The sequence below is a fragment of the Caretta caretta genome, chromosome 14 (genome assembly GCF_965140235.1).
Source record: "Caretta caretta isolate rCarCar2 chromosome 14, rCarCar1.hap1, whole genome shotgun sequence".
Taxonomy (NCBI): domain Eukaryota; kingdom Metazoa; phylum Chordata; order Testudines; family Cheloniidae; genus Caretta; species Caretta caretta.
Window position 1 is genome coordinate 46,000,069 of NC_134219.1, and position 27,369 is coordinate 46,027,437.

A 27,369-nucleotide genomic window follows, 5' to 3' on the forward strand; every position below is an offset into this window, starting at 1 on the left:
ACGTCCCCAATGTAACTTCTGTTACTCAACCCATTCAAAGTACTGCCCAGACCCCTTCCAAGCCCTCCCTGGTGCTGTTCATGGGGATTAAGGAGGCAGAATCCCCATTCTGTGCGACAGCCAGGTGTGGGTCAGGCCTGTGGTTAAAACGTTGGCACGGAAGTTGGGACTTCTGGGTGCTGTTGCTATTGGGTGACGGGACAGAATGCTCCCCCGCTCCGTGCCTCAGTTTCCCCCTTAGTGAAAAGGGTATAATGTCACTTCCCTGCCTCACCGGGCGGGGGGGAAACCTGAGGCTAAAATCGATCTGTGCTTGTGGGAAACTCAGGTGCGGCTGTGGTGGGTGGGTGGGTGTGCGCATGCTGAAAAGCCTATAAATAGGAAGGGTGGGCCAGGCGATCGTGCCTCTGTCTAGGTATCTATGCTACACCCACCACGGGGGTGCCTGAGCTTGGCCTATACAAGTGAATGGCAGCACCTGTGTGTGTCCGGTCCCAGCCATCTGGGGCAAATCACTGCAGAGCCAGACCCAGCATAACTGCTGGATTTGTGTGCCAGCCATCCCTGGAGATTGTGCCCCGGCCCTATCACTGCCCTGGCCCGATACGTTTTTCCGGTGGGTCTAACAACTCGCAGCACAGAAGCAGCTTCCCATGGCTGACGTGCTCAAGTTCCCACCTCTCAGAACCCAGTTAGTGCCACGGGCTGAGCGCGCCCCTGAAATTCGTCTTACAAAAGCGCTGTAACTGACACTTGTGTGAGCCCCACCCTGAACTCAGGAGGGGTGTGGTGTGAGCGAAGGACTGGCTGCCAGGGCTCCTGGGTCCGAATCGCAGCTCGGCCACTGACTCCCTGTGACCTGGAGCCGGCCCCTCCCCTTCTGTATCGCCAGCCCTCCACCCCCCGGGATAAAGTGAGAGGGTGATACTGACCCAAGTGAATTTCCCTTTGCTTAGTGAAACTTGCCATTGAACTCTCCGAGCGCTGTCCAGCCACCATCCCTCTCAGCCCCAGGGGCAGCAGGGCAACTGTCCCCTTCTACAGAGGGGCCACATGGGGATGGTACTGCAGGGTGGAGGGATCAGAACCCAGAAGTCCTGCCTCGCAGTCCGTACGGAGGGTCAGCACGTGTCCCCGCTAATCAGGAAGAGGGGCGGGATCTGTCTCGGGCCCAGAGTCACTTGCTCTGATATGGGGTCCCTGCTCTCTACTCAGACGGGGTGGGGTGTCTGTGCCTGAGGGGCTGCTCCCCTGGGGTGCAGGGCGGGGAAGGGGACAGGGACAGACTCACCCTGTTCTCTCTCCTTTCCAGGGGTACCATCAAGGGCACCTGTGGCCTGCCCCAATGGCTCGGTCACGTTCCAAGGGAAATGCTACTATTTCTCAGAGACCGAAGGGAACTGGACCTACAGCCGGAGCCGCTGCTCTGCACTGGGTGCCTCCCTGGCTGGGATCGACACACAGCAGGACATGGTGAGTCCCTTGGGCAGCAAGAGGCCAGGCGTGGGCTGGTGCTGGAATGGTGCCAGGGCTCGGACCCTGCTGGGGTGGGATTGGGAGCCGGCGGGATGAGAGGTCAGGCTCCCCATCCACTGAGATCTCTTCTCCATCCATCTCTTTGGCCTGAGGTGTCGCAGCTCCCTGCCCTCCTGATTCCCTGAGCCCCAGCCCTGCTGCTTTCCCCTGGGCCTCAGTTTGTCCCTGGAGCGCCCGGCTTCCTGTGGCTCTTAGGCTACATCCAGGTGTTTCTGACGTGACTAGGGATGTGGGAGCCCAAGTGAGACACCCCCCAAGTAGGGCTGATTATCGCAAAGGACTGAGCCCCTGCCCTCTGACAGCTGGGGCTCTGGGAAGGGTCAGGGGTCCCCAGATCACGTCACTTTAGAATAATCTCTTCCAAGCCATGTGTTGGCTGCAGCCGGGGGCAGATGCTGCACAGGACATGTTTGCTGGATGGGGCGCGGGGCTGCCCCGTCTGTCGTCCCGTAGACTCAAACCCAGCTCGCTGGGAGCTCCGTCAGGCGTGTCATGTCGGTTTTCTTCTGCTCCGGTTGAAGGACTTCATGCTCCACTACAGAGGCCTCAGGGACCACTGGCTTGGCCTCCGGAAGGAGACGGACCAGCTCTGGACATGGATGAACGGCACCAAATTCAACAGCTGGTGAGTTCTCCCCGAGTGTTGGGTCACGGACATCTGGCGTGCCAGACTCAGACCGAGCTGGGACTCGTCGCTGACCAGGGAGACCTGAGTCTTGTATGACCTCAACGTGCTCCCCATGTCTGCGACCTGCCCCACTCCGCACTACTCTCTGTGGGAAGCAATGGGGGATCCGAGCTCTCAGATCCCAGTCCTGTGCGGTGCCGATTCCTCTCTGCCTTCAGAGATCTCAACCCCCTGCCCCTGGGGGCTTCATGGGGCTGGGAGGGGTTGGTTCCCTCTGCACCAGTCTTCTGCCATGGGTCTTAGCTGCTTTTGCAGGGGGGGAGACCCCTCCTCCCCAGCCTGAGGGGGGCGAATTTCCAGCTGCTCTGCATCTGTGCTGAGATCTAACCTAGCTGCTCTCACTGTCTGTCTCCTCCTTCCCTGCCCCCGTCCCAAACAACACCATAGTCAGCAGCTCCCCATGTGCTGGGGTGACCTCTCTGCCCTAGGCTCTGCTTTTCCTGTCACCTGCTGCTTTCTTCTCTCTCTGGTCCCCCCCATGACAGTGGCGGCCAGCTCTGAACTACACTCCTTGGTGCTGGGGGAGCTGGTGCTGACTTGACTCTGCCAGGGGTGGGAGGAAAGCTGGCGGCTGTGTCTGGCTGATCCCTACTGGAGGAACTGCTGCTGGCTCTGTCCGACCACTTCCATCTGCATGTCCATCTGTTGCAACAGGGAGACTCTGGAGCTGCACCGAACACTCACGTAGGTGTTGGTGGTGGGGTGGCTAAACCTGAGTGACGGGTGTCCTGATTCCACCCGCCGGGGAGCACGAAGGGGTTAAACGTGTAGCTCCCCAGCAACCACCAGGTCCGGGGCGGGAGGGAGAGGGCTGCTCTGATTTTGCCCCCAACCGAAGTACAGGTGAATATTCACCCTGCAGTTGAAGGAGCCTCCCCTTAAGAGCCAGCGTGGGCCAGCGGCTAGAGCAAGGGATGGGGAATCGGGAGACCTGGGTTCTGATCCCAGCTTTGTCACGAGCTGCTGTGAAGGGACCCGCCCCAGGCAGCACCTGTGCGCCTCCACTTCCCCATCTATGCTACGGGGGTAATCCCGGTTACCTCCCTTGGCACGCGGTGCAACTGTCTGTCTGTGTGTGTTTGTGCTGTGACCCTGCTGTGTGACTGGGAACCCTCTGCCCAGCAGCCCCTGCTCCCCGTTGCTGACGGTCCCTTTGCTCCTTCCCTGCAGGTTTAAAATCGGAGGGGGAGGGGAGTGCGCGTATCTGAAGGAAGCAAAAGCCATCAGCTCCTCGCGGTGCTCTATGGAGAGACACTGGATCTGCAGCAAACCCCACATGTGTGCAAAGGTTTAGCACAGCACTGGGCAGGGGGCTGAAGGCTCAACCCTGAAGAGACGGGCCATCATTGATGCTGACGGGCTCGGATGTTTCTCTGGCTAATGAGAGCATTTGCAGTCATGCTAGTGAGGACTAAACCAAAAAGCATCTGAGATGGGCCAGACACTTCTGCTTCAGAGCATAAGATCCCTATCCTTGGGAGTAAACTTTCCGTAATGGATGAGTGATCTCTTAACAGTCCATTAGCTGACCTGCCCTTTCCTCTGAATCAGCTGGTACTGGCCACTCAGACAGGAGACTGGACTGGATGAACTGGCGATTCCTGAACCAGCCGGTTCTCACCTGAGGCCCCTTCCTCTGGTATGTCTGGGCACCAAGACAGGCAAATAAGGACCAAATTCTGAGCCACCTTTCAGGGAGCAGTTTTGATCTCATCTTCCCATTGAGCCGCCTCAATGCCACGGAATCGCTTCCACAACCAGCCCTTCCAGCTGTAATGAGCCTCCTGCTTACCTGAGCTTCCAGTCGTTGGCCTGGTCCACGCTACAGAGAGAGGGCGACGTAAGGCAGCTTATGTCGACCTAATTATGTCAGTGTCCACACTACAGCCTTGCTCCCACCAGTGTAAGTGCCCTACTGCACTGACGTCATAACTCCACTGGCACGGCAGGCGTAAGGCTTCTGTCTGTGTAGTTAGAGCGGCACAGTGTCCCTGTAGACACCAAGTTACGTCGTTCTTGTCAATTTCACAGCTGCCTGCTGGAGCCAAGAAATTGACAAGATAGGCTGGTAGGCCCCTGCTGTGAACCTCATACCTGGCCCTTAGCTAGGGCTGTCACAACCAGGTGGGTGGGGGGCTCCCCACTCCTAAGCAGGCTGTTGCCTGGTCTACCCTCTCCTAGCCGGGCTGCTTAGAACCCGGCAGGAACCCCTGCGGGGAGCCAGGCTCTCAGCAAATCCGCAAATCCAATGCTCTGGCTCGCGCTGTGTGCTCTGATTGACAGGGGATGTACCCTGTTCCTCCTCCGGTGGGTAATAGGTCGACTTAAGTTTGTAGCTTCGACATGACCTTAGTCTCTCTGATCTGGGGACCGAGGAATGTTTTGGAGGGCAGCAATCTCTGATCAAGAATGACCCAAGACGATACCATGCCTCATAGTAGCTTCTCCACTGTTGTGAGGGGCAGGGGCGGGGATCAGTTGGAATTCAGCTTATCCTAAGTTACTGGGCTCAATGCAGGAATCGCTGGGTGAGCTTCTCTGCTTTGTTAGGCAGAAGGTCAGGCTAGATGGTCATAATGGTCTTTTGTGACCTTGAAACCTGAGCTGTTTGGTTTTGGGAAGAATGGGAAGCTGAGAGGTGGCTCTGGATAACCATGCAACTGTTCTGATTTCCTACCTCTGCGCTTTACTAGCTGCTGCAGAAAGGAGGTCTTGTCTCGTGCAGCTGATAATCTGAGATCAACCCGAAGTGCACTGCATCTTAACGCTGAGCCATGGACTCCTCTTATGTTTATTTTTAAGTCTTTGTAAACTGTGATTTACTTAATTATGCTATTTATCACTAAGCTATATATTTTTTGACAGCCCTTTTTTGCACAGTATTTATAATAGGCTGTCATGCTGTAAATGAAGCATTATCGTTGGACGTGGTTTTGTATTGCAAGGTAACTTAATTGCAGTGTTAAGATTAATGATGCCTGACTAGTATTGTGCTGATGGCTGTACAAACCTCACTGAGACTAATGGGTGTGAATGGACCTTTCGATTAACATAACTGTCAGAATAAGGTCATTGCAAGCCCTTTCCCCAGACACACAGTGTATGTGACCCTGTCTGAGACTTCTGTACTAAATGGGTGGCAGGGTTTTGCCAGTTTCTGGAGGGGTGGGTGCAGAACACGGGGAACTACAGAGCTACACAGACAGCTGGAAGGAACAGCTGAAAGCAAGGCGTCTGAGCCTGGAGTGAGGTTTTGGGGTCAGAGGTGCAGGCTGAAAAATGTGTTCCTGGTGCTGTGAGCAAAATAAGCTGTTTCCTGCTACCTGTTTTCTCCGGTGTCCAGGGAAACGGGTCCTTTGTACTGGTTTTGTAAATAAACAAACCTTCATTAAATAAATAATGGCTTCTCACCAATGTCTCCTAACTGAGACAACCTACTAGACTCTAAACTTTTGGTGAGCTGCTCAGATCACAATGGAGAACAGTATTTATTCAAAACCACGCACACATCTGCACGCATGCCAGCCTGTAGTCTTGTTGAGGTCAGTGAAGATAGAGTTTGGGATTAGGTTACCAGCTTCTTAATTTTAGGAGTAGAGTGGGTTAAGCCGACCAGTCGAAAAACCACTATGCTGGTTTCCTAGTGTTGCTAGGATGTTGGGGGGGCATAAGAACAGCCATACTGCATCAGACCAAAGATCCGTCTAGCCCAGTGTCCTGTCTTCCGACAGTGGCCAATGCCAGGTGCCCCAGAAGGAATGAACAGAACAGGGAATCATCAAGTGATCCATCCCATTGCCTATTCCCAGCTTCTGGCAAACAGAGGCTAGGGACGCCATACCTGCCCATCCTGGCTAATAGCCATTGAGGGACCTATCCTCCATGAACTTATCTAGTTCTTTTTTTAATTAGCTGCCACACCGCCTGGCTTGACGTGGTTTCCATCATATGCAGGGCTTACGGTTTGGTTCAGTGGCTCTTGTCCCCTCCCTGTACAGGTTGTTCCAGCTGCTCTGGCCTGATTGGGGGGCAGTTGCTTCCTTTTTCACACACTCAGCTCAGTAACCTGGAGTTCGCCCTCTTTCCTTCTCATCTAAACCCAGCAGTGGCCCCCTGCTCTTCCACCTATGACTGGGCCAAGTGGAGGTGAGTTAGGTGCCCTAGTCTTCCTGCCTTTCAACAGGGATTTGTGCTTCTCAAAATCCCACCCCAACCCCAGCTTTAGTAGTCACCAAAGCAAGGATCTATGTTCCATGGAATCAACCAGTACTGAGGTTCTCTAGCCGCCCCTGAGTGGCCTACGGACCTGAGCCAAACTCAGCCGGGTGGCGCTCTCCCCACGGCTGATGGAAATATGGTAAATATGTTATGGAAGCTTACAAGTACCAAACCAAAATGTGTTTGGATTTTCTCCTTTGTTCTCCACCCTGCCCTTTTTCAGTGGCAAAAGCAAGGGAAGGGCAAGAAAGTTGGGGTGGGAGGGAGACCGCAAACCATTCAGTCCAAAACTGGAAAACTTTCGTTTTTTGTCAAAAAAAAAAATAATTTTTTTTCATTTACAAAAATATTCCTGCGGAGTTTTGGCCAAGGCTGTGGGCTCTGCTCCAATGGGAGGATTTCTCTGGTGAAGGCACCATGACTTGGAGTCATCACAGCCACATGGTCTAATATCTGGTGCTTTCAGTGTTAAGTCCCGCAGATTCAAAGACAGTAAGAAGGAGAGGTCTAGCCAATCAGAGCCCTGCTTTGCACACCTCTGCAAAGGCAGGAGTATGACACTGACCCACAGGAAGTGGTCTCTGGCCAGCAAGCCCCACGGTGCCTGAGCGCTGGTGTTTCACATGGCTTCTGCGAGCCTCTCAGATCAGCCCTTTCTCACCCACGGCACTTTCCATTCGCTTAGGGGTCAGTGTTTGAGGTGGGAGCCAGGCTGCCTGGGCCACCACGTTTCAGCCTGGTTCAAGGCAGAACGTGAGGAAATGGGGCCCCCTTTGGTGCTGCAGAGATTACAGCGACTGATTAGCTCCAGGCTCTCAGCTTCCTGTCCTGGTGGGGTGGGGTAAAAGGCTCAATCTTTGATTCCTCTCCATCAGCGCGACCATGCTGAGGGGGCCCAGTGTTGTCTTTTCCAGCTTCATTTGGCACCTGTGACCTAATATTCACCATGGGCTCATCCCCAGCTCCTTGATGGGCACTCGGAGGGACGGCTGTGCCCTTGTCTGGCAGTTGCTGGCACTCGCTCCTCTCGCTGGGTTTAGCCCACCAGGCAAGGCATGGGGCTGCAGTGAACACAAGCAGTTACTTGGAGCCACGAGTGAGAATTGAGGGAGTTGCTGAGACCAATAGCAAGCAAACCCCCCCTTAGGGGTGCAGCTGACTAGCCTGCAGGGGGGCGACCTTTGGGACTCTCCCCAGAGCTGGAGATGAAGAGAACTTCTCCTCCAGTGGCTGTCGCACCCAGTTCACGTTGGGGTGAATTGGGGCTTGGCTCCCTGACGGCAGGAGAGCAGAGCTGTAGTGTAGATCCCCCTCCTGCTCATTTGGGGCTGCACAAGCTTTCGCTAGGCCGTCAGCCTTGAATGGGGAGGTCACGAGCCAGGCTCTCCAGAGAGCGCTCAAGTCCTCCCACCTACCAAGCATCCAGGGGACTGGCTTCTGGGTTTAGGGTCTGGTGCTTCGTCCTCACACCAGCCCTGTCCCACTGTGGCGAGGGGCTGGCTATGGGAACGAGCTGGGAATACCCGGTGCCTTTAGGCAAGCGGAAGAGCTTTGAGGCTGCTTTTTGCATAGGACACAAGGCCCATGTTTTGTCCCTCTTGCTGGTGCCCTCGCTAGCTTGCTGCGTGAGCTGTTACGTTTCCTGTGTGGTTTCGAAGCATGCTGGCCAGGGGAGGCAGCCATTTCCTCTGCACGCTGGAGCCTCACAAACTGAACAGTCCGAGTCTCACCCCAGTCCCTTGGGGTCTCTCTCTGATTTTCCCTTTCCTTCCCATTTTCTGGGAGACTAAAGCAGCGACTCTGGAAGATGCAGGATGAAGAGGGTTACACGGTATTGAATCTCCGGCCCAAGACGGGAACCGCCAGCCGCCTGTCGGCGGACGGGATCCAAGGTATTGCTCCAAAGTCTCCGCAAGGCTGTCTCAGTAATTCCGGCTTGTGCTTTCAAAGGGGTCTGAGAGAGGATGGATGGGAAGCAGGCAGGGGGCAGCTTCATGTTGCGTTTCAGGCTGTGGCCTGGGATGTGGGAGACCTGGGTTTGAATCTTAGCTCTGCCAAGAACTTCTTGTGTGACCCTGGCGACAAATCCCTTCATTGCTCCGGGCCTCAGTTTCCCCATCTGTGGCCTGGGAATAAAAGCACTGCCCTGCCTCATGGGGGTGGGAGGGTCGGGAGGACAAATACACTAAAGACGGTGAGATGCTTCGATAGTGTGGGAGGTAGTTAAAAAGTGTGTTTTAGCTACTGGGATGTTCATATGGGGTGATGGAGAACAGCAAAGGGGTGTGCAGGGTGTGTGGGATGAGCGTATCAGAGCAGTGCACCCAGAGCCACAGTGCTGGAGCAGGTCCGTGCCCAACTCCGGACCGCCATGTGCACGCATGGCGGTTATTGGGCAGCACCTTACTTCTGCACCGTTCCCGCTCTGCTGGTCTCTGCAAGTCACAGCCCCTGCACCCCCATCAGAGTCAGGACCCAGAGAGCTTGGCTGTATTTCCTGCGTAGTTTGTATGCAATTAGAACTCTAGGTGAGCCGATGAGCTGTGTGGGTAGGCTGACCAGACAGCAAATGTGAAAAATCGGGATGGGGTGGGAGGTAATAGGAGCCTATATAAGAAAAAGACCCAAAAATCAGGACTGTCCCTATAAAATCAGGACATCTGGTCACCCTATGTGTGGGGCAGGGATCGCCAACGCCTTTGTGCAGCACCCAGCCCAACGGGGCCCATCTGGTTCACCTGCAGGTCCTGCCAAAATAACAGTATTTAATAATGTGAATAACCCAGCAGCTGGGGTGGGGGTGTTATTGCTGTCCATGGTTTGGGCCCTGAACACGCTGCTGCAATGCAAGCAGGGCTGGGGCAGGCACTGGCTGTATCGATGGTGTATCCGAATGTCCCCAGGCAGAGTCAGCCTTTATAGAAGGGCAACTCTGGATAAAGGCCTGGGGCTATTTCTGGTTTCACCCTGTCCAGGCCCTGGATCATACGGTGACTAAGTAGAGTGAGGTTCTTGCTGGTGGGTCGTAGCAAAAGGACGTTGGCGGTGTTTTGAATGCAATTTGGGCCAAGTCTGACATTCTACTGTCATGACCTAGCAGCAGGGCTAAGTGACGAAGGGCAGGATATGCTCATGGTTAATGCACTGGGCTGGGACCCAGGAGATCTGGGTCCATTTCCCAGCTCTGCACCAGACTCTGTGTGACCGTGACCAAGTCAGTGCATCTCTTCGGGCCTTGGTTCCTTCTGTCAGTAACAGGGAGATTATCATCTGCCCTTTTTCTGTGAACAGTGAGGTCTCAGCTGGAATCTCCAGCCGTTACTGTAATATGGATAACCCCTGCAACGCCACATCCTGTGTCTCTGTCCTGCCAATGACTCTGTAGTGACCTGCCTTGGATGCTTAGTGTCCTGTTAGATATCCTCTCGTAAACGTTTCTCACCTCCATTTCCTGTGTTGCTTTGTTCTCTCTCTACCAGCTTTGGCGAGACTTTCAAAGTCAACCAGAGCAGTCAGGCTCCTAATGCCCATGGAAACCCCTGGAGAGTTGGATGCCTGCCTACCTCCCATTTGTGTCTCCAACTCTCCCTTCCCTCGCCCCCCCACAGCCTGATGATCAAAAGCTGTAACTAACTCCCCTTCCAGCTGTGCGTCGGAGAAAGCCAGACTGAAACACCCCATTCCCTGCAGCGTGAGTTCTGTGAACTGGGCTGGCGGTTAGAGTTTGCATGGCGGGCAAAGAGGTAGCTGCTTTGGGGAACCAACTTGGGACACCACAAGGGTCCTAGAGGGCAGGTGCTCAGTGATTTCCGCAAATCTAGAGGACTCCTTTAAGTCTCAGATTGGGCAGGGAGGGGAGGGGAAATCGCCAGTTACTTTGAGAAATCTTAGCCAAAATGCCAAGCAAAACTGTCCTGCAGTAGGAGAGCTCCCAAGGAGACAGAAAGAGAAGTAAAAAGCAAGATGTTGTAACTGCACCTTATCATGTTGATCAGCAGAATCTAACTGGTTCCTTCTGCTCCCGTTTGTATCCACGTGCTGTGTCTCATCTGAGACTGTAATCGCTTCAGGGCAGAAGCCGTCTGTTTCTAGAACATAAGAGCGGCCACACTGGGTAAGACCAAAAGTTCATCTAGCCCAGTATCCTGTCTTCTGACAGTGGCCAGTGCCAGGTGCCCCAGAGGGAATGAACAGAACAGGTAATCCAAGTGATCCATCCCGTTGCCCATTCCCAGCATCCCTGCCCATCCTGGCTAATAGCCATTGATGGACCTATCCTCCATGAACTTATCTAGTTCTTTTTTGAACCCTGTTACAGTATTGGCCTTCACAACATCCTCTGGCAAGGAGTTCCACAGGTTGACTGTGCGTTGTGTGAAAAAAATATGTACAGTGCCTAGCCTGGGGGCACTGGGACATCTAGAGGCTATGGCCATGCGGACTAAGCTGCAGTGCAAATTAGAAGTGTGGGACCTTCTGGCCCATCTGCTCTTCGGTTCTGCTACGAAGAGAAATGAAGGCCCAACTCACTGTGGAAGCAACCATGTCTCACTCAGCAGATCTGTGTCACCGTGTGTGTCAGTCACATCTGCTGAGTGCTGTGCCTAATACTTGGGTTGTGAGCTCCTTGGGCAGGGACCCTCTTTTTGTTCTGTCTGTAGAGCTCCAGGCACAATGGAGACCTGGGGCAGGCTTGAGGCTCCTGGGCATTACAGTGATATACCTAATAAATAATATACAGCTTCTAGCACCGTGGGGCCCTGGAGCATGACTGAGACTCCGAGGTGCTACAGCAGTGTAAATCATTTCCCACTTGGGGAATAGCTAAACAAAATATTAATCTCCGTTCACCCATGCTGCTGCAGTGCCTCATGGGAGATGTAGTTTGGATGCCTCACACCCTCATTTGCTCCTGTGAGCTGGGCTCTCCAGCCGGATTACCCCTCCCATCATGCACCTTGGTCCCTGCTGAGCCAGTCTGGTGCATTGTGGGAGATGTAATCCAGCTGGGGAGCCCAACTCGTACTGGAGAACAGAGGCATGAAGCACCACTGCACATGGGTTGATGTCGAAATAACCAGAAATGAAACGCTTAGTTATAATAATTTGTTTAAACTTTCTGTTCTGTTCAAAACAATTGATATTTTGATTTATTTTGTCCTGTTTCAAGACAGAACCAAAAGTCAGCATGTCAGAATTTCCTGTGGGATGGAAATCCTGATTTTGGATCTGCTGTAGTGACAGGTGAATGTGTCCCCTTCGTTTTTTGGAGGCTTTACTTGAGAGTATTTTTAAAGGCCCTAATTACCAGGTAGTGCTGAGAGCCTGCACCCCAGCAACCAGACCCCTGTAAGGTATCACCAGCTGGGACCTAAAATCCCTAACTAATTTAGGGTATTAACATGTGAAGGCCAAAACTATAACAGGGTTCAAAAAAGAACTAGGTAAGTTCATGGAGGCTAGGTCCATCAACGGCTATTAGCCAGGATGGGCAGGGATGGTGTCCCTAGCCTCTGTTTGCCAGAAGCTGGGAATGGGTGATGGGATGGATCACTCGGTTCCCTGTTCTGTTCATTTCCCTCTGGGGCACCTGGAATTGGCCACTGTCGGAAGACAGGATACTGGGCTAGATGGACCTTTGGTCTGACCCAGTAGGGCCGTTCTTATGTTAAGATCTTGGCCCTTGGCTCTGACAGCTGTGACCCACCTCTGCTGAGGAGCGTTTGAGACACGGAGCAGATGCAGATCACTTCATGGCCTCTGTTTCTTTCACCCGTCATGATGGGTCTACGAAGGGTTATGGCTGATGCTTGTCACACAGCCCAGGAGACACTGAAACTGACTTACAAATCCGAATTCACAGATTCTCCTGAGAACCTGCATGGGTATAAAATCACCATCGGCATTTTGGGGGTCTGGAGCGTTGTGGCGACGCTGGCTGTGATCGCGCTGAGCATTCTGGGTGAGCGTCTAGATCCTGTTTGTTTTGAGGACACCCTGCAAACTTTCCCATGTCTCAGCAGCTCATCCCAGAGGCTTTTCATAGATTCCAAGGCCAAAAGGGACCATTATCACAATCTAGTCTGAGCTCCTGGATAACACAGGCCAGAGACCTGCCCCCATCATAATTCCTAGAGCAGGTCTCTTAGAAAAAAATCCAATCTTGATTTTTAAAGTTGTCCGTGATGGAGAATCCACCACGCCCCTGGGCAAATTGTTCCAGTGGTTAATTACCCTCGTTTGCATGCTGGCTGTACGGGGTACTGTCGTAATTCCTGTGCTACAGAAGGGCTAAGCTAAGGCCCATAGAGGGGTGGCCAAAGCATGAGTCAGCTACAACACCAGAGCACAAGAGTCCTGACACCCAACTTTCCCTGCTCTAACCACCCAACCCCAGAGCCAGGGATAGATTCCACCAGTCCCTGTCCTGGCCCCTCCCAATGAATTACTTTTCTCTCTCTTCTCCCCTTGATTTTTCCCATGATCCACATTCTTTGATGCTCATTTTCCACTCTGTTGTTGCCAGGCAAGAACTCTAACCCCAGGTCTCATGGCTGTTTTCAAGGGTCATCTCATGAAGGACTGACCGGAGCAGCGCCGAATGCCACCGTGAGCCGTAGTGCCCAGCGGAGAGAGAGAAACGGGGCAGAATGCAGCGCCCGTCTGAACCACCTCATGTCACGCCTGAGCCAGGCTCTGTGTGCTCCCATCAACAGCCGCCCCCAGGGTAACCCCAGCGCCTTCTCTCTGGGCTCTGGGATTGACAGCTCCGTTTAAAGGCCCCGGAGAGATGCTTCCAGAGCAGTGATTGAGTGACACCTAATGGCTGCCCTGTAGCTGAGTGCAGTGTTATAGCATTAGTGAAAGGGCAGGTGCCAATGGTGTATTATCCTGATCACGTGGAACAGGGTGTGCAAATGCTAATAGCTTCATTGCAGGCAATGAAAAGGTACTGGTCATCCCTGGCGTCATCTCACTGCCTTCAGTGGAGTTCTGCTAACACCCCAAGCTCCCGGCTGAGATCGGGGCCCTGTTATGCCGGGCGCTGCCCAGACACACAGCGAGAGACAGGCCCTGCCCCAGCTGAGATCAGGGCCCCGTTGGGCCGGGCGCTGCCCAGACACACAGCGAGAGACAGGCCCTGCCCCAAAGAGCTGGCAATCTACACAGATCAGGCACCCAGTGAAAGGGGGAACTGGGGCCCAGGGATGGGACATGACTTTCCTAAGGTCACCCAGGAACAGAACAAAGGTTTCCTGAGAGCCAGTCTGTCGTCCAAGCTGCTGCACCAGGCAGCCTCTTAATGGAAGCACCTAATTCAGCCGTTAATGGTGTCTCCTGTTTGTTTCCTCTAGAGGGCACTGGCTGCAAAATCTGTCCCCCGGACTGGCTGCCACATGGTGCCAAATGCTACTGGTTTTCTACCGAGAGTAAAATCTGGGCCAGGAGCCTTGAGGACTGCTCAGCGAGGAGCGCTCACATGGTGGTGATCCAGGAGCAGGATGAGATGGTAAAGTGAGAAACAGGCAGAGGGGTGGGGGTGTTAATCTTCACCTGGAAAGATGGGGGTGTCAAGGAATATCCATTTTAAGCTGATTTAAAAAATGATAAAATTACCCCAAGGCCACTTTTCACAGTTCCACTTTTCTTTTAAACAAAGACCATACTGTAACCAGCTTTGCCCTATTTGGGAATGTCCTCGCTCACTTGTCTGTCTTGCAGCTGTTCTGTTGGATCATGTCCCTAATTTGTTGCGGAGAAGCCAAATCGATGACTCTGCAAACACTTGTGCATACACTTAGTTTTATCATAGGACTAGTCCCCCCGAAATTCCTGTGCCAGTTTCTGTGGGTTTCCAATCACATTTTCCTATATATTTATTTAAAGTTTCTCTCTCCTGTTGCTGGGGAGAAAAAGCTCTAAACAGCCACAGGAAACAGAATAACTGAGATCTACAGGTTGATACAGTGAACCTGACTATACACCAAGTGCTGTCAAACGTAGGCCCCAACTCTGCTGGAGCACCCTCGGGGAAAAATTGGTGGGTGCTCTGCGCCCACTGGCAGCTCCCAGCTCACCTCAGCCTCTGCCCCTGAGTGAGCCGCCACGTCCTGCTTCTCCCCCTCCCTCCCAGCACTTGCGCCGCGAAACACCTGTTTCGCGTGGCAAGTCTGGAAGGGAGGGGGAGGAGGGGGAATGCAGCACGCTCGGGGGAGGAGGCGGGGCCGGGGCAGGGAGGGGCAGAGTTAGGGCAGGGTTGGAGTAGGGGCAGGGCCGGGGCGTGAACACCCACTGGCGCAGAAAAAAGTTGGTGTCCGTGCTGTCAAATGCCCAAAGGAGACGCACTGAAAAACCCCAAGCTTTGAGTTTGTCAGCTTAGGTGTGACTGAGCCCTGGAAAGAAGAGCAGATGAGCTGGGAACGGCACATTCAGGCTGCACCCAAATGAGATGCCACTTGTGACAGATTGTGCCAGGTGTGGCTTGCGAGGGCTCTGGACTCAGCTCCCCTGCAGCGGGTTGGATGTGCCCAGGGGCTGCATGGATTGGCCCTTTCTTGACTGGAAAGGGAGGAAACCCTCCAAGTGATCGTTTCCCACCCTTAGGGGCCACTGACATGAGCTGACTCAGAGTGGACTGTGTAGATCTTCATACTATGCTTGTCCCCTCTCCCTTCTTTGCTGCTTTGAGCAACGAAATAGTGACCAACTGCTGTCATGGAAAGTATCGTCCTTGGTATCTGTCAGTACCCATTGAGATGAATGGGGAAGGTCACATCCTCTCAGAGCTGTTTCAGACCCTCTGCAAACTCAGGCAGATATTGCTCTCTGGGTTCCGGCAGCTTTACGTTTTCAAGCCTTGGTCTGAAGTCATTACAACTAGAGATGTACTCCACTTTTTTAAGTGAAAGCTGAGACACTGGAGAACAAGAGGGCACTGCAGGAGAGGTGCCAGTGTGCCCATTTTAAGCTTTGAATAGTTGAAATGTTCAGACAGTACATGGGGGAGGGGCCCTCTGGAAAATACTATCTGAGAATTTAACCTGGTGCTCGGATAGCAATCTAACATCAGGTGCTAGCGTAACCTGCTGGCATTACGTGTCCTGCTCCGTGCTTCATCCACGGAGAATGTGAATCTGTTACAAATCCGCTTGCAAAGCAGCTTGGAGTCACAGCGGGTTCTCATCCCCCAAGTGCCTGTCTCCTACTTATAGAAGTTCCTAGGGGACAGCATTCAAGAGAAGTACCTCGTGTGGACTGGCCTCAGTGCGAACGCACCTGAGAGGAATTGGACCTGGGTGGATGGATCCTTGTTAAATCAGACGCTGTGAGTTGCTTTTCTGGATGGTTGCTGAGTTATGTAAGGGAGGGGGCGGGTGTCCCTTATTATCTGAGGCCAAGACTTTCAGAAGTGACGAGTGATTTTGGGTGCCCAGCTGAGGCAGCTTAAAAGGGCCCAGTTGCCGGTAGGTGCTGAGCACCCTCCCTCTGATAAACAGGGGTCTGATGTTGGGGCCCCAAAATCACTCAACCCGTTTTTGAAACTCTAGGGCACAATTTTCCAAAGCATTCAAGTGACTTGGGCACTTAGTGTCATTGACCATGAATGAGATGTAGGCTCCTAAATCACTTGGAAACCATTTGAAGAATCTACACTTTGGCCCTAACTCTTAGGAAGGTTGAGACGCAGCATCCCAAGGAAGAGCTTTGAGTGACCCCCCCCCCACCCAGCCCCCATTCTCAGTCAGAAGAGATGCTGGAATGGGGAGATCCACCCCGTGAGGACGTCCCAGTGCTCCAGGAGGTTTGTCTTCGTGATTTCCAGATCCTTTGTGCTCCAGTTACAAGTAGCAACAAGGTTTCCCCAACACCAGTCTGGGTCTAGACACACAGAACAGTCCTGCTGTCGGTGACCTGCATTAACAAGATGCCATGAAGGTGACCAATTACTCTTCCGTTGGTCCGGCAGGTTCCCCGTGAAAGGATCTGCCGAAGAGAACAGCTGTGGGGTGATCAAAGGGAGTCAGATCCAGTCGGAAACCTGCAGCGGGGAATACAGATGGATTTGCCAGAAGGACGCCATCCCGATAGACAGCCGACCAAGCAATCTGTAGCGCCCTGCCAATTTGCAGATACCCATCCGCTTTATATCTATGGACCATTTTTGCAGCTCAGATGGGGCTACAAAATTTGTATCTGCGCAGGGCTGTGGTGGAGCCAGGAAGTAACCACCCCTGATTCTAATGCTCAGCGCTGAGATTTTTAAAGGAACCTTTGTTTTATTTTCTATGAAATGCTCGGCTGGAACATAGGATCCCAAACCTGCAAAGACTGACATGTGTGCTTCACTTTAATAACCTACATAGCCCTCTTTGCAGGATCCAGCAATGACTCGGGTCCAGACCCTCGAAGCTAGTTAGGTGCCTAGCTCCCAGTAGGAGGTAAGCACTTAAGCACCTCCTTGAAGATCTCTGTTTTTTGCCCCTGCTTCCAAGAGTTCAGAGTGTTTCAAGAACATCACACCTATTGCAAAGAGGCAGTGTGGCCTAGTGGCTAGAGTACTGGAGACCTGGGTTCTCTTCCTGGCTCAGCTAGTGTGACCATCTCTGTTTTGTCTCCCGGCCAGCAGCACAGCAGGGTTGAGGCTGGCTGCTGGCATGTCTCTGCGGAACCCTGGCTGTGGGAGGCTGGGGGAGGGAGGGAGGCGGCTCTGCGTGCTGCCCCCACCCCCAGCACCGTCCCCTCAGCTCATTGGCCAATGGGAGCTGTGTGGGGTGGTGCTTGCGGGCAAGGGCAGTGGACAGAGACACGCTGTCCCCCTCCCCCCAGGGGTGCACAGAGACGTGCCAGCAGCCGGACGCTTCTGGGAGCGGCATGGGGCCACGGCATGCAGGCAGCCTGCCTCAACCCTGCTGTGCCGCCGGCTGGAAGCCGCCTGCGGTAAGCACCTCCTGGCCAGAGCCTGCACCTCGCACCCCTTCCTCCACCCTAACCCCCCTCCCCCAGCTCAGAATCCTCTCCTGCACCCCAAACTCCCTCCCAGATCCCGCATCCCTCCCCTGCTCCTACACCCCAAACTCCCTCCCAGATCCCGCATCCCTCCCCTGCTCCTCCACCCCTACCCCAGGTCAGAATCCCCTCCTGCACCCCAAACTCCCTCCCAGATCCCGCATCCCTCCCCTGCTCCTGCACCCCAAACTCCCTCCCAGATCCCGCATCCCTCCCCTGCTCCTGCACCCCAAACTCCCTCCCAGATCCCGCATCCCTCCCCTGCTCCTCCACCCCTACCCCAGGTCAGAATCCCCTCCTGCACCCCAAACTCCCTCCCAGATCCCGCATCCCTCCCCTGCTCCTCCACCCCTACCCAGGTGGGAATCCCCCCCTGCACCCCAAACTCCCTCCCAGAAAGAGCCTAATGTAACAGCTGTTCTAAGGTAAGAAGTAGGCTATTTTGAATTAAGACTGAAATATAACCCCCGAACTGCTTTATGTTAACTAACGCTATGCTCAACTTGCCCTTTAATAGCCTTGATGCCACAATTGTGATCATTTTGTTTTAAATTGGGGAAAAGACTTGCTGTCAGGGGCCCCTACAAAATCTAACAGCCCCGGGCCCCCAGGCAAGTTAATCCCGGGGGACGCGAGGGGCCAGGCGGACCCGGGCTGGGGGGGGTGGTCCTGGGGGAGCAGCCGGGCCAGAGACCCCGGGGCTGAGGCTCCCGCCGCCCGGGGACACGAGAGTTCGCCTGAGAAGCCGCCGCCGCTCCCGGGAGGGGCGGGTGTGAGAGGCGCCGGCTCGGGGAGGGGCCGGAGGGAATCAGGCTGATCCCGGCACCTGCCCTGACCGAAGCTGAAGAAGGCGGAAGCGCCCCCAGGGCAGGCTGGGAGATGTAGTTCCTGTCTCTTCCGCGAGCGGAAGTGACGTCGGACCGGGGAGGACAAGCCGGGCTCGAGCGGGGACGCTGGCGCCTCTCCCAAGGCGGAGAAGCGTTTGGTGCCGCTCGAGCTCTGGGCATGCGCACATGGAGGGGGGGCGGGGCGGAAGTTGCGCGTGCGCAGAGGCAGAGCTCACCGGCTGCTGCGGGGCCGGGCTGAGCGGCAGGGTCTGTGCCGGGGCGAGCTTCATTAACCCCCCCGCGCCCGGCCCGCGCCCTGCTCCCGCTGGGGCCGCCCCGGGCCCTGCCCGCCCCGCTGCCGAGCTGCCGCCTCCAGGTACCGGAGCGAGCCCCGGGGGCGGGGCGGTGACGCTGCCCCAGTGTCCGCGGGGACCCGGCCTCGGGCGGCGCCGGGACCTGCTCCCGGGGGGGCCGCGCCCGGGGGGGCTCGGAGCTGCTGTCCCAGCGGGAGCCCAGCGCCCCCCGGCGGGGTCTGGACGGGGCAGCGGGTGAAGGGGCGAGGCTGGGAGACCCCGACCCCGCGGGGCCGGGCTGGGGGGCCGCTCTCTGCCGGCAACAGGGCCCGGGCAGGCCCGGGAGGGGACGGGGGCAGCGAGCGGCCCCCCCCGGAGGCGGCCCGGCCCCAGGCTGCGGCCAGGAGCTCGTTCCTCCGCGGGGCCGCGTCCTGCCGCACCTGGGAGACGCCTCGGGGCTGCCCAGCCCCAGGGGAGCCGCAGCCAGGCCCTGCCCCGCGCCGCCGGGACCGGGGGGGCTCCTGGGGTGGGATCCGGGGGGGGCCTTGAACGGTCCCTGTGCAGCCTCAGGAAACCCCCGGGGGAGAAGGGGGGGCGGGAGGTGAGTGAATTGGATCCTTTCCCTGCTGGTGCCTCTCACACCCTGATACAAATTCTCTCCAGTTCTTCCCCGTTTCTCTCTCATTATCTCACACGTGGCTATAAAATCCGGGGTGATTCCCCCCCACACACTTTCCCCTCAAATTATTGGGGCCCCAGGGCATGGCCACTAGTTAAGTCAAGGGGATGGAAGACCATGAGGGTGGAGGAAGTCTCTTTGCTCTAGGCCCAGGGGCTTCTTTTCAAACCCCCCTTAAGGGCACTTAGGCCGGACTGGCCTGGAAAAAAAAGCCCTTTTGCTCTTAAAACAATGTTGCAGCTGCAGATAGCGCTGTCTAGTGTAGGGTTTTGCTGATGCCAAGCTAAGATAACAAAAGGAGGCAGCTTCAAGGCTATAGCCGCCCATCTACACCATTAATCACAAGGCCAGGCAGGATGTGCTGGTTTTTTAAGTTGCGAGGAATGTTTGTTAGAGGTTGCAGGAAATAAACATTGTTGTAACCCATATAAGGAAGGCAAAGTATATGTGCAAAGCTTTGATTGGCTGATGTGTAGTGTAATAGCCTTAAACAATATAAAAGTATGTGTGATGACCTGGTCTGGTGTGCAGGATTTGAGATTCTCTCCCTGTACCTGGATTTGGAGCTCCAAATAAACTTTTCTACTTCTCCACCCTGTTGTGATTATTGGGTGACGCATACCGGGCAACAAACCCCTGCTGTTGCTTGCCTCAGGCACTCTGTGCCAGCAACAAAATGATCAGCTCTCTCCCGATTTCCCCCTGTTCTCGCCATAATTCTCAAATGTCCATTTAAAATCTCCTCCGATGTGGGGGATTTTCTCACCTATTTTACCTGCAGCGATTTGTCCTTGTTTAGGTGAGAAATTGTTCCCTGAGTCGGTCCCCAAAACATGGCTGCCCCTGGAGTGGGGATGGGATGAGATGCCTCTTCTCTGCCAGGGTGGGGGAAGGGAGGAGGAAGTGTACCCCATGGAGACTGCCCAGACCCCGGTTTCCCAATCCCACTTGCTGGCCCCAAACTGCCAACACAGTTGCCCCCAGCTATCCGCTGACCCTCACCTGCCCATCCCCCACTGCTGTCCCCTTCCCTCACCCAGGAAGCCTTCCAGCTCCTCCTCCTCCTTGGCCCTCTTAAATCACCTCCTCAAAGGGCTCCTTGCTGCCCGTGTGAATGGAGGCAGACGGGGAACCATCACTTTCTGTTTATGTATTGCACAGGCATATAAAATCCAGTCAAACAGGCCCCCTTTTCCAACTAGTTATTTCATAGCAATATAAAATTTCCTCTGATCTTGGTGTTTTTCTCTCATGTTATCAATTACTTAGTTTGTGACATGTATTCTTTGCAAATCTCAAAGATTGTTATGAAATAACCTAAACATTTGCCCCACTTTTTCTCTAGTTGTCCATTTCTAATTGAATATGCTCTGAGATTTTCCCTGTCTCTCTAATTATAAAATACTAAGAAAATCTCAGATTTACACTTTTTCCTCAGATTCTTCAACATGGAAATAAAATGTTTGCAAATGTTCCCCATTTTCTCTCTTCATTTTTCAAATATTGATGTGAAATACACTCAGATTTTACCTCCTATCAACAACTGATATAAAATCCCTCTGATTTTCCACTTTCCTCTCTCTGATTTGCAAAATGGCAAAACGGGAGGAGGTGGGTCCCAGGCAAAGGGCATGGCAGAGGCTCTGGGGGCTGCTATTAAATTTGTGCCCCAAGTCCTTCTCCTAGATCTGGGGGGTGAGGGAGGTGGGAAGGGGGTTAGCACTGCCACACAATGACCTCTTCCACGGCATTCTGGACTCATCCTTTCTGAAATCTGGTTTAATTGAGACCATTGTTAATCCAGAGTCACTGTATGCAAAGACAAGGAGTGACTCCAGATGAACAGTGGGGCAAATGAGATTAGCAAGTCTCCCTGTGAGGAGGTGCTCTCATTAGTTGCTCTCCCCAGAGAGCTAAAGGAGGGAAGGCTGCTCAAAGGCTCTGTCCCTCTCTCCTAAGGATATTGGGGTTCAGCTTCCTGGGTCAGATGCTGCAGCCTAAATGGTGATCCGGGAGACCAGCTTGCTGCTACCCTAGCGGGGCTTCTGTGCTGGGAAGTGACCTTAATTAAAGCTTTTTCTCTGCCAGGCCCAGGTGCTGACTTTCTCCAGCTGGTACTAGCCCCTTGGGGCAGACCTGGGCTCTGTTAATACAAATTCTGAGGCACAAACTTCAGGTAACTGAAAGACCTCAGGGAAAGTGCTGGGGACTGGCAAGAAAGTGACTCTGCACAAACAGCCCCTCCTCATTTCTCCTCCCATTAGCAATTGCCAGGAGAAAAATCCAGTGGTGGGGTTGCAAAGAACCCAGGAATGGGACTTTCCGAGCCAGAGAGGCAGGGAGAGAGGACAGCGGAAGGAGAGACTGAAAGGGGCAGTGGTAGAAATGAGTGGGAAGAGAGATTTCCAACTCTAGTTCACCCAGACACATGTGAGAAAACCTGGATTTGTGCTGGAAATGGCCCACCTTGATTGTCATGCACATTGTAGGGAGAGTGGTCACTTTGGATGAGCTATTACCAGCAGGATAGTGAGTTTGTGTGTGTGTTGTTTTGGAGGGGGGTGAGGGGGTGAGAGAACCTGGATTTGTGCAGGAAATGGCCCAACTTGATTATCATGCACATTGTGTAGAGAGTTGTCACTTTGGATGGGCTATTACCAGCAGGATAGTGAGTTTGTGTGTGTGTTGTTTTGGAGGGGGGTGAGGGGGTGAGAGAACCTGGATTTGTGCAGGAAATGGCCCAACTTGATTATCATGCACATTGTGTAGAGAGTTGTCACTTTGGATGGGCTATTACCAGCAGGAGAGTGAGTTTGTGTGTGGGGGGGTGGAGGGTGAGAAAACCTGGATTTGTGCTGGAAATGGCCCAACTTGATGATCACTTTAGATAAGCTATTACCAGCAGGACAGTGGGGTGGGAGGAAGTATTGTTTCATGTTCTCTGTGTGTATATAAAGTCTGCTGCAGTTTCCACGGTATGCATCTGATGAAGTGAGCTGTAGCTCACGAAAGCTCATGCTCAAATAAATCGGTTAGTCTCTAAGGTGCCACAAGTACTCCTTTTCTTTTTGCGAATACAGACTAACACGGCTGTTACTCTGAAACCAGACACATGTGTTGCAGCATCCCTGGGCAGAATCACTTTCCAGTGAACAAGAAAAGGATCAGACAGTGGAAAAGTCAGTTTCTGACTCCATATTCTCCCTGCTCGGTGTGGCTGCCATGGGGTCCATGTCCGAGGGAATCCCCCAGAGTGACTCCTTTGGTTCTGCTCTTTTCTAGCATTGTGTTGAGAGACTTTGTTACGGGGTGGGGGGAGGGAGAAGGGAGGTTAAAAATGTCTCTGTGGGCTTAGCCTGGCAGGAGGGGCCAGGTCTACACTGAAATAAAGAGATCAAGCATTTTTCCAGCACGGCAGAATCTAGGATATCTGTCTGCAGGGAAAGGGCCCTGGGGGAATTCTGATGTGAAATTAACTAAAGCCTGTTCTGAAACCCCCACAATTACGCTTCTCGCCCTCCCAGGCTGCAGAACGACATCCATGTTTCACTCCAGCTCCTCCCATCCTCCCATGGGACCGGGAAGAGAAATGGCTGCAGTGGAGCCAGCTCAGGTAGGGATTATTGGGGAGTTTTGGGTGGGTTCCTTCTGGAGGGAGGGGGACAGCAAATACACCAGAGACGGGAAGGTTTGCGCAGTCTGGTTTGGAGGTTGGTGCGGGGCAGGAAATCCACAAGGTGGAGAAAGGGAGGAGGACAGGGGGTGGCAAACCTGCTGGGAGTTATTGAATATCTGGCCTCGATTCTGGGACCAGACCCATGAGGATGGGAGGTGGAAATGCTCTAATTTGTTGATCAGAAAATAACCCACCTACATGGGGCTAGGAAACCTAACCAGACTCATAGTGCGGGAGCCTGACCCGACTAACCAGCGGGTGCCGTGAGATATGAAGGGGGCACCCACCAGTCAGGCTTAGGGGAGATTCCCCTCCCTTCATATCCAGCTCCTCGCATTGAGGAGCGTGTTGGACTTCCTACCAGGGAGCTCTCCCTAGATCCTGCTGGGGGCTCCATCTCCTGTATCAGTCTGTGGCTAGTAGGTGTGTGATGGATCTGGTGGGAGAGAGGTGGGGCTCTGTCTTCGTCCCCTCACCCTGGTGGTTCCAGGATGCTCTGAGCGAGGTGGGGGTGGGAGTCTGACCGTGATCCACCCAGAGCTTCCATTTGATTGGCTCCTCTCCCACACAAAGAGAGGGGCAGCAGCTACTGAGTGTTGGACTTTTGCTCTCTCAGGGGCCGGTGACCTTCGCGGAGGTGGCTGTGTATTTCACCAGGGAAGAGTGGGCTCTGCTGCACCCTGCTCAGAGAGCTCTCTACAGAGATGTCATGAAGGAGAACTATAAGAATGTGACCTTGCTGGGTAAGGATTCCCATCCCCTCATTTCTTGGAAGGGGAAATGAAGAGGTACGGTTCACGCCACCCCCCAATGGCATCTCTGCTCTGTCCTGTTTCAGCATCACCCCAATATGCCAGTAACACACACACACACACGACCAGAGACCTTCCCCTGCTGAAGAACACTTTGGGAACAGAGCACAGGAGCAGTATCGCACAGTGTCAGATATCTCTTTTTGCTCAAGTAAAACTGGGGCTTAGGTCCAGCATAACCAACAGAAGCTTCCTACCCCCGGCCTTCTAGGAAACCCTGAGCCTACTCCACCCGAACCAGAATGTGCTTGGGGTGTAACAAGCAGGCTGCTGGAGTCAGAACTGCTGGTCCAGGGCTACTTATCACACAGACACCCAGTGCGTCCTTGAATGCTGGCTGTGGGTATCCAGACAGGGGAGCTCCAACAGCAGAACATTGAATCTCACCCAGGATTACAGATGACACAAGTCCTCACTGGTCTGAATTGCACTGCAGCGTGTGAAAATGGCTTATGTTGGTAGTGAAACTTCCTGAGACATGGAGAGTCTTGCTTCTCCATCTGCACGTGTAATAGCCACAACCCCTCTTCCCTGCAGGCTCTTTGGATTTTTGATTACCTCATTGTCACATGACCCCGATTCTTATTTTTCACATTCTGCTTTTCTAGACTAATTAGCATCTGTTGCTCCTGAATTATAGCTTCTAATTTCCCAGTGTTCTCCACACCCAGGGATTTTCCTACTCCCTCCCGTTACACTGGGCTCACTAGATTCCCTAGTACATAAGAGCGGCCACGCTGGGTCATACCAAAGGTCCATGTAGCTCAGTGTCCTGTCCTTCGAGAGTGGCCATGATTTTATCAACCTCTCTCATATCCCCCTTTCGTCTCTTTTCTAAGCTGAAAAGGCCCAGTCTTTTTCATCTCTCCTCATACAGAAGCTCTTCCATACCCCTAATCATATTTTTGCCCTTTTTTGAACCTCTTCCAATTCCAGTATATATTTTCTGAGATGTGGCAACCACATTTGCATGCAGTATTCAAGATGTGGGCGCACTATGGATTTATAGAGAAGCAATATGATATTTTCTGTCTTCTCATCTATCCCTGTCTTAGTGATTCCCAATGTTCTGTTTGCTTTTTGACTGCCTGTGCACCTTGAGTGAACGTTTTCAGAGAACTCTCCACAAGGACTCCAAGATCCCACTCTTGAGTGGAAACAGCTAATTTAGACCCTATCATTTTCTATGTATTGTTGGGATTATGTTTTCCAATGGGCTGCAATACGTGCTATCCTGACATCTAGTACTGCTGAGCTCCTGCATTCAGTAATATCCCTGCCCTTCCTGTTCCCTTTCTCCACTGAACCCCACCAGCCCATGCTTACTGTTCCCGGCTTCCCCAGGACTGACTCATTGTCTCTGGACTTCTCTGTCAGCAAGAAGCAATTCCAGGGAGACTTGCCCTCTGTCTGGAGTCTTTGATTTCTGGGACAAGGATTTACTTTCTCTGTGTTTTTAGGAGACTCTTTGAAATTGAGTGTCTGTGACATTAACCACAGTACAATCTGAACTATTGAATAGCTGTTTCCCCTCAGTTCCCCAACCTGCGGTGCCTTTTACACTGCTTTACTGTGAGAACAGTCACTCCTGGGCGGTTAACACACAGTCTCCAGCACGTAACTCGCTCCCAGCTTCACAGTATTGACTGCTGTTAGTCAGTGATTCTCAAATTCCAGTACACCACAGGAGAACGTCAGAAAATTCTCTGGTCCCAGACTTTCCCCCAGAAATGTGCATCTTGCATTGTCCAGCACGCTGCTGAACAATGCAAACTCATACGAAGTCTGTCATTTCATCAGTGGAAAATGACATGCACCAGCCTTGTTATTCCAAATGGAGTTTCCAACACACTTTAATCCAAACACATTGGTTACATAAAACAATAAAACGAAATTGTTCAGTACCGAAAAAAAGATTTTAAGTGACTTTAAGTGATTTTAAGAGGTAATGAGGCATAAAAGTCAGAATTGTTTACAAAAGAAATGCAAGATAAAACACAAACTAACATCTAACTTAACAAGCTAAAACGGATTCAAAGAAAATGTTTCTCGCACCATATGCCAAGACAGGCTGGTGGCTGTCCTTTCAGCCAGGACTCCCCTAACCCGCCTCTGCCGCCCAAGTTCAGTTCTTCAGGAGTTGTCATGAACAGAGGGAAAGGGGGGGGGGAGAGAGATAGTCTCAAGCATTTTCCTCACCTCTTTTTATAGTTCAGTCCTTTGTACTAAAAACAACTTCAGTTCTCAGCTGAGTGATGGTGACAGGCTGATGTAGGGTATATTTGTATTTCCAGACTTGTGTAGTGTTTCTGGGTGACACCCCCCAGATATATTGGCGTCAGCACTGCCTAGCCTGTTCGATGGCCCATCCAGGGTCATCAGCTGTACAATGAGCCCATGGAAAGGACCAAGGGGATACACCAATTGAGTCAGCAAGACATGCAGGGGTGCGCCTGTGTACTAAGAACTCCAAGGCTTTTCCATGCCATGTGCTGTGAAACTTGTGTTTGGGGCACAGGAAGTATAAGCCACATGGCAAAAGGCATATAAAGGGTAGCTGCATCGTCTCCATTTTGTCTTCAATCCCTCTTCCCACCTCTGGAGCAACTTCTCTACAAACTGAAGCCTTGAACAAAGGACTGAATGACCCATCCAAGCTGTGGATGTGTTCCAGATGGACTCTCAAGCCACTAACTCACCAGTACTGCTAAGAATCTGATATATAGATTTCAGAATGTACCTGACTGCTTCCCCATTTAATTTCTCTCTGTCTTTCTTTTGTTTAAATCTTTAGTTTAGATGCTAAAGGATTGGCTGGCTGCATGGTATTTTGGGTAAGATCCAAACCTATCGTGACCTGGTACTGGTGCTAACCCTTTGGGATCAGAAGAACATTTTGTTTGTGAGCAGAGTTTTTAAATAACCTCTCACTGTAGTGGACCTAGGTGCTGACTGGGAGTCAGAGAACTGGAATGCAATAAAGGGAGCTGTGGGATTTCTTTTTTCAGCTTCTCGGTAACCAGTGTGGGTGAGGAGAAGCAGTTTGTGACTGGTCGGTGAGTTTATCTTCAGTGTTAACCACCAGTTTGGGGAGGATATGCTATCCCTTTTTGCAGCCTGCCCTGACCTTTGCATTTTCAGTGAGGGACTGCCCCAGGCACACCAGGTCACACTAAGCACTGAAGTTAAATTAATAGAATGTTTGGTTTTTTATGATAAAGTCTTATGACATCAACTGAAGTCCTTTGTTTTCTTTCATCTTAGCAGGGTTTCCAGTTTCCAAACCTGATGTGATCTCCCAGCTGGAACAAGGGGAAGAGCCATGGGTCCCAGAGGGAAGAGAGATCCTGAGAGCTCCCTGCACAGGTGAGGAAACATTAAACCAACTCAGAATCTATAAGTGCCTGAAGGAATCATCTGGGATGCCCTACAAAGTCTTGGGAGGTCTCTCAATTCATTATTGTCTTTAGTAGGGGTTGTATCCTCAGGGTAAATATAGCTCATGGCTTCCTATAGATCCTAGCAGACACCAGGCAGAAGTTTCCTCCCTTCCCCCTGTGAATTTGGATGGGATGTGAGGGCTGAATTGATCCCCCTCCTCTCTCCTATTTGGTGGAAGACTTTGGGGGAGTT

At 52.9% G+C, this 27,369-nt stretch overlaps 3 protein-coding genes across 12 annotated transcripts in view; all 3 read left to right on the forward strand.

Moving 5' to 3' along the window:
* The window catches only part of LOC125621613 (C-type lectin domain family 2 member A), a 66,918-nt gene extending 61,284 nt beyond the window's left edge, over positions 1–5,634 (forward strand). For 8 of the 10 annotated variants that reach the window (XR_007352509.2, XR_012664971.1, XR_007352507.2 and 5 more), the window contains 4 exons: positions 1,313–1,473; positions 2,058–2,161; positions 2,612–2,908; positions 3,395–3,502. Coding sequence is in view for 1 of the 10 variants with exons in the window: in XM_048818724.2 (XP_048674681.1) it covers positions 1,313–1,473; positions 2,058–2,161; positions 3,395–3,518 (389 nt within the window). In the remaining 9 variants the exon portion in view is untranslated. Of the gene's footprint in view, positions 1–1,312; positions 1,474–2,057; positions 2,162–2,611; positions 2,909–3,394 lie in introns of all 10 variants that reach the window. The other 2 variants (XR_007352515.2, XM_048818724.2) reach the window with 2 other exon arrangements.
* Positions 5,635–8,189: 2,555 nt separating this feature from the next.
* On the forward strand, positions 8,190–16,649 carry LOC125621620 (killer cell lectin-like receptor subfamily F member 1). Its single transcript, XM_048818747.2, has 6 exons — positions 8,190–8,334; positions 12,306–12,404; positions 13,008–13,169; positions 13,798–13,952; positions 15,655–15,767; positions 16,410–16,649. The coding sequence occupies exons 1-6, from the start codon at positions 8,250–8,252 to the stop codon at positions 16,552–16,554; spliced, it is 759 nt and encodes a 252-aa protein (XP_048674704.1). The 5' UTR covers positions 8,190–8,249; the 3' UTR covers positions 16,555–16,649.
* Positions 16,650–18,447: 1,798 nt separating this feature from the next.
* Positions 18,448–27,369, forward strand: part of LOC125621632 (uncharacterized) — a 65,857-nt gene continuing 56,935 nt past the window's right edge. The window contains exons 1-4 of the mRNA XM_075119107.1: positions 18,448–18,652; positions 22,773–22,861; positions 23,541–23,667; positions 27,001–27,102. Coding sequence (XP_074975208.1) covers positions 18,463–18,652; positions 22,773–22,861; positions 23,541–23,667; positions 27,001–27,102 — 508 coding nt within the window. The 5' untranslated portion in view covers positions 18,448–18,462. The remainder of the gene's footprint in view (positions 18,653–22,772; positions 22,862–23,540; positions 23,668–27,000; positions 27,103–27,369) is intronic.

Coding starts and splice junctions, on each gene's coding strand:
- LOC125621620 (XM_048818747.2), top strand. CDS start 8,250: ATGCAGGATGAAGAGGGTTACACGGTATTGAATCTCCGGCCCAAGACG. Junction 12,405..13,007: donor GATCGCGCTGAGCATTCTGG/GTGAGCGTCTAG, acceptor GCTGTTTTCAAG/GGTCATCTCATGAAGGACTG. Junction 15,768..16,409: donor TCCTTGTTAAATCAGACGCT/GTGAGTTGCTTT, acceptor TTGGTCCGGCAG/GTTCCCCGTGAAAGGATCTG.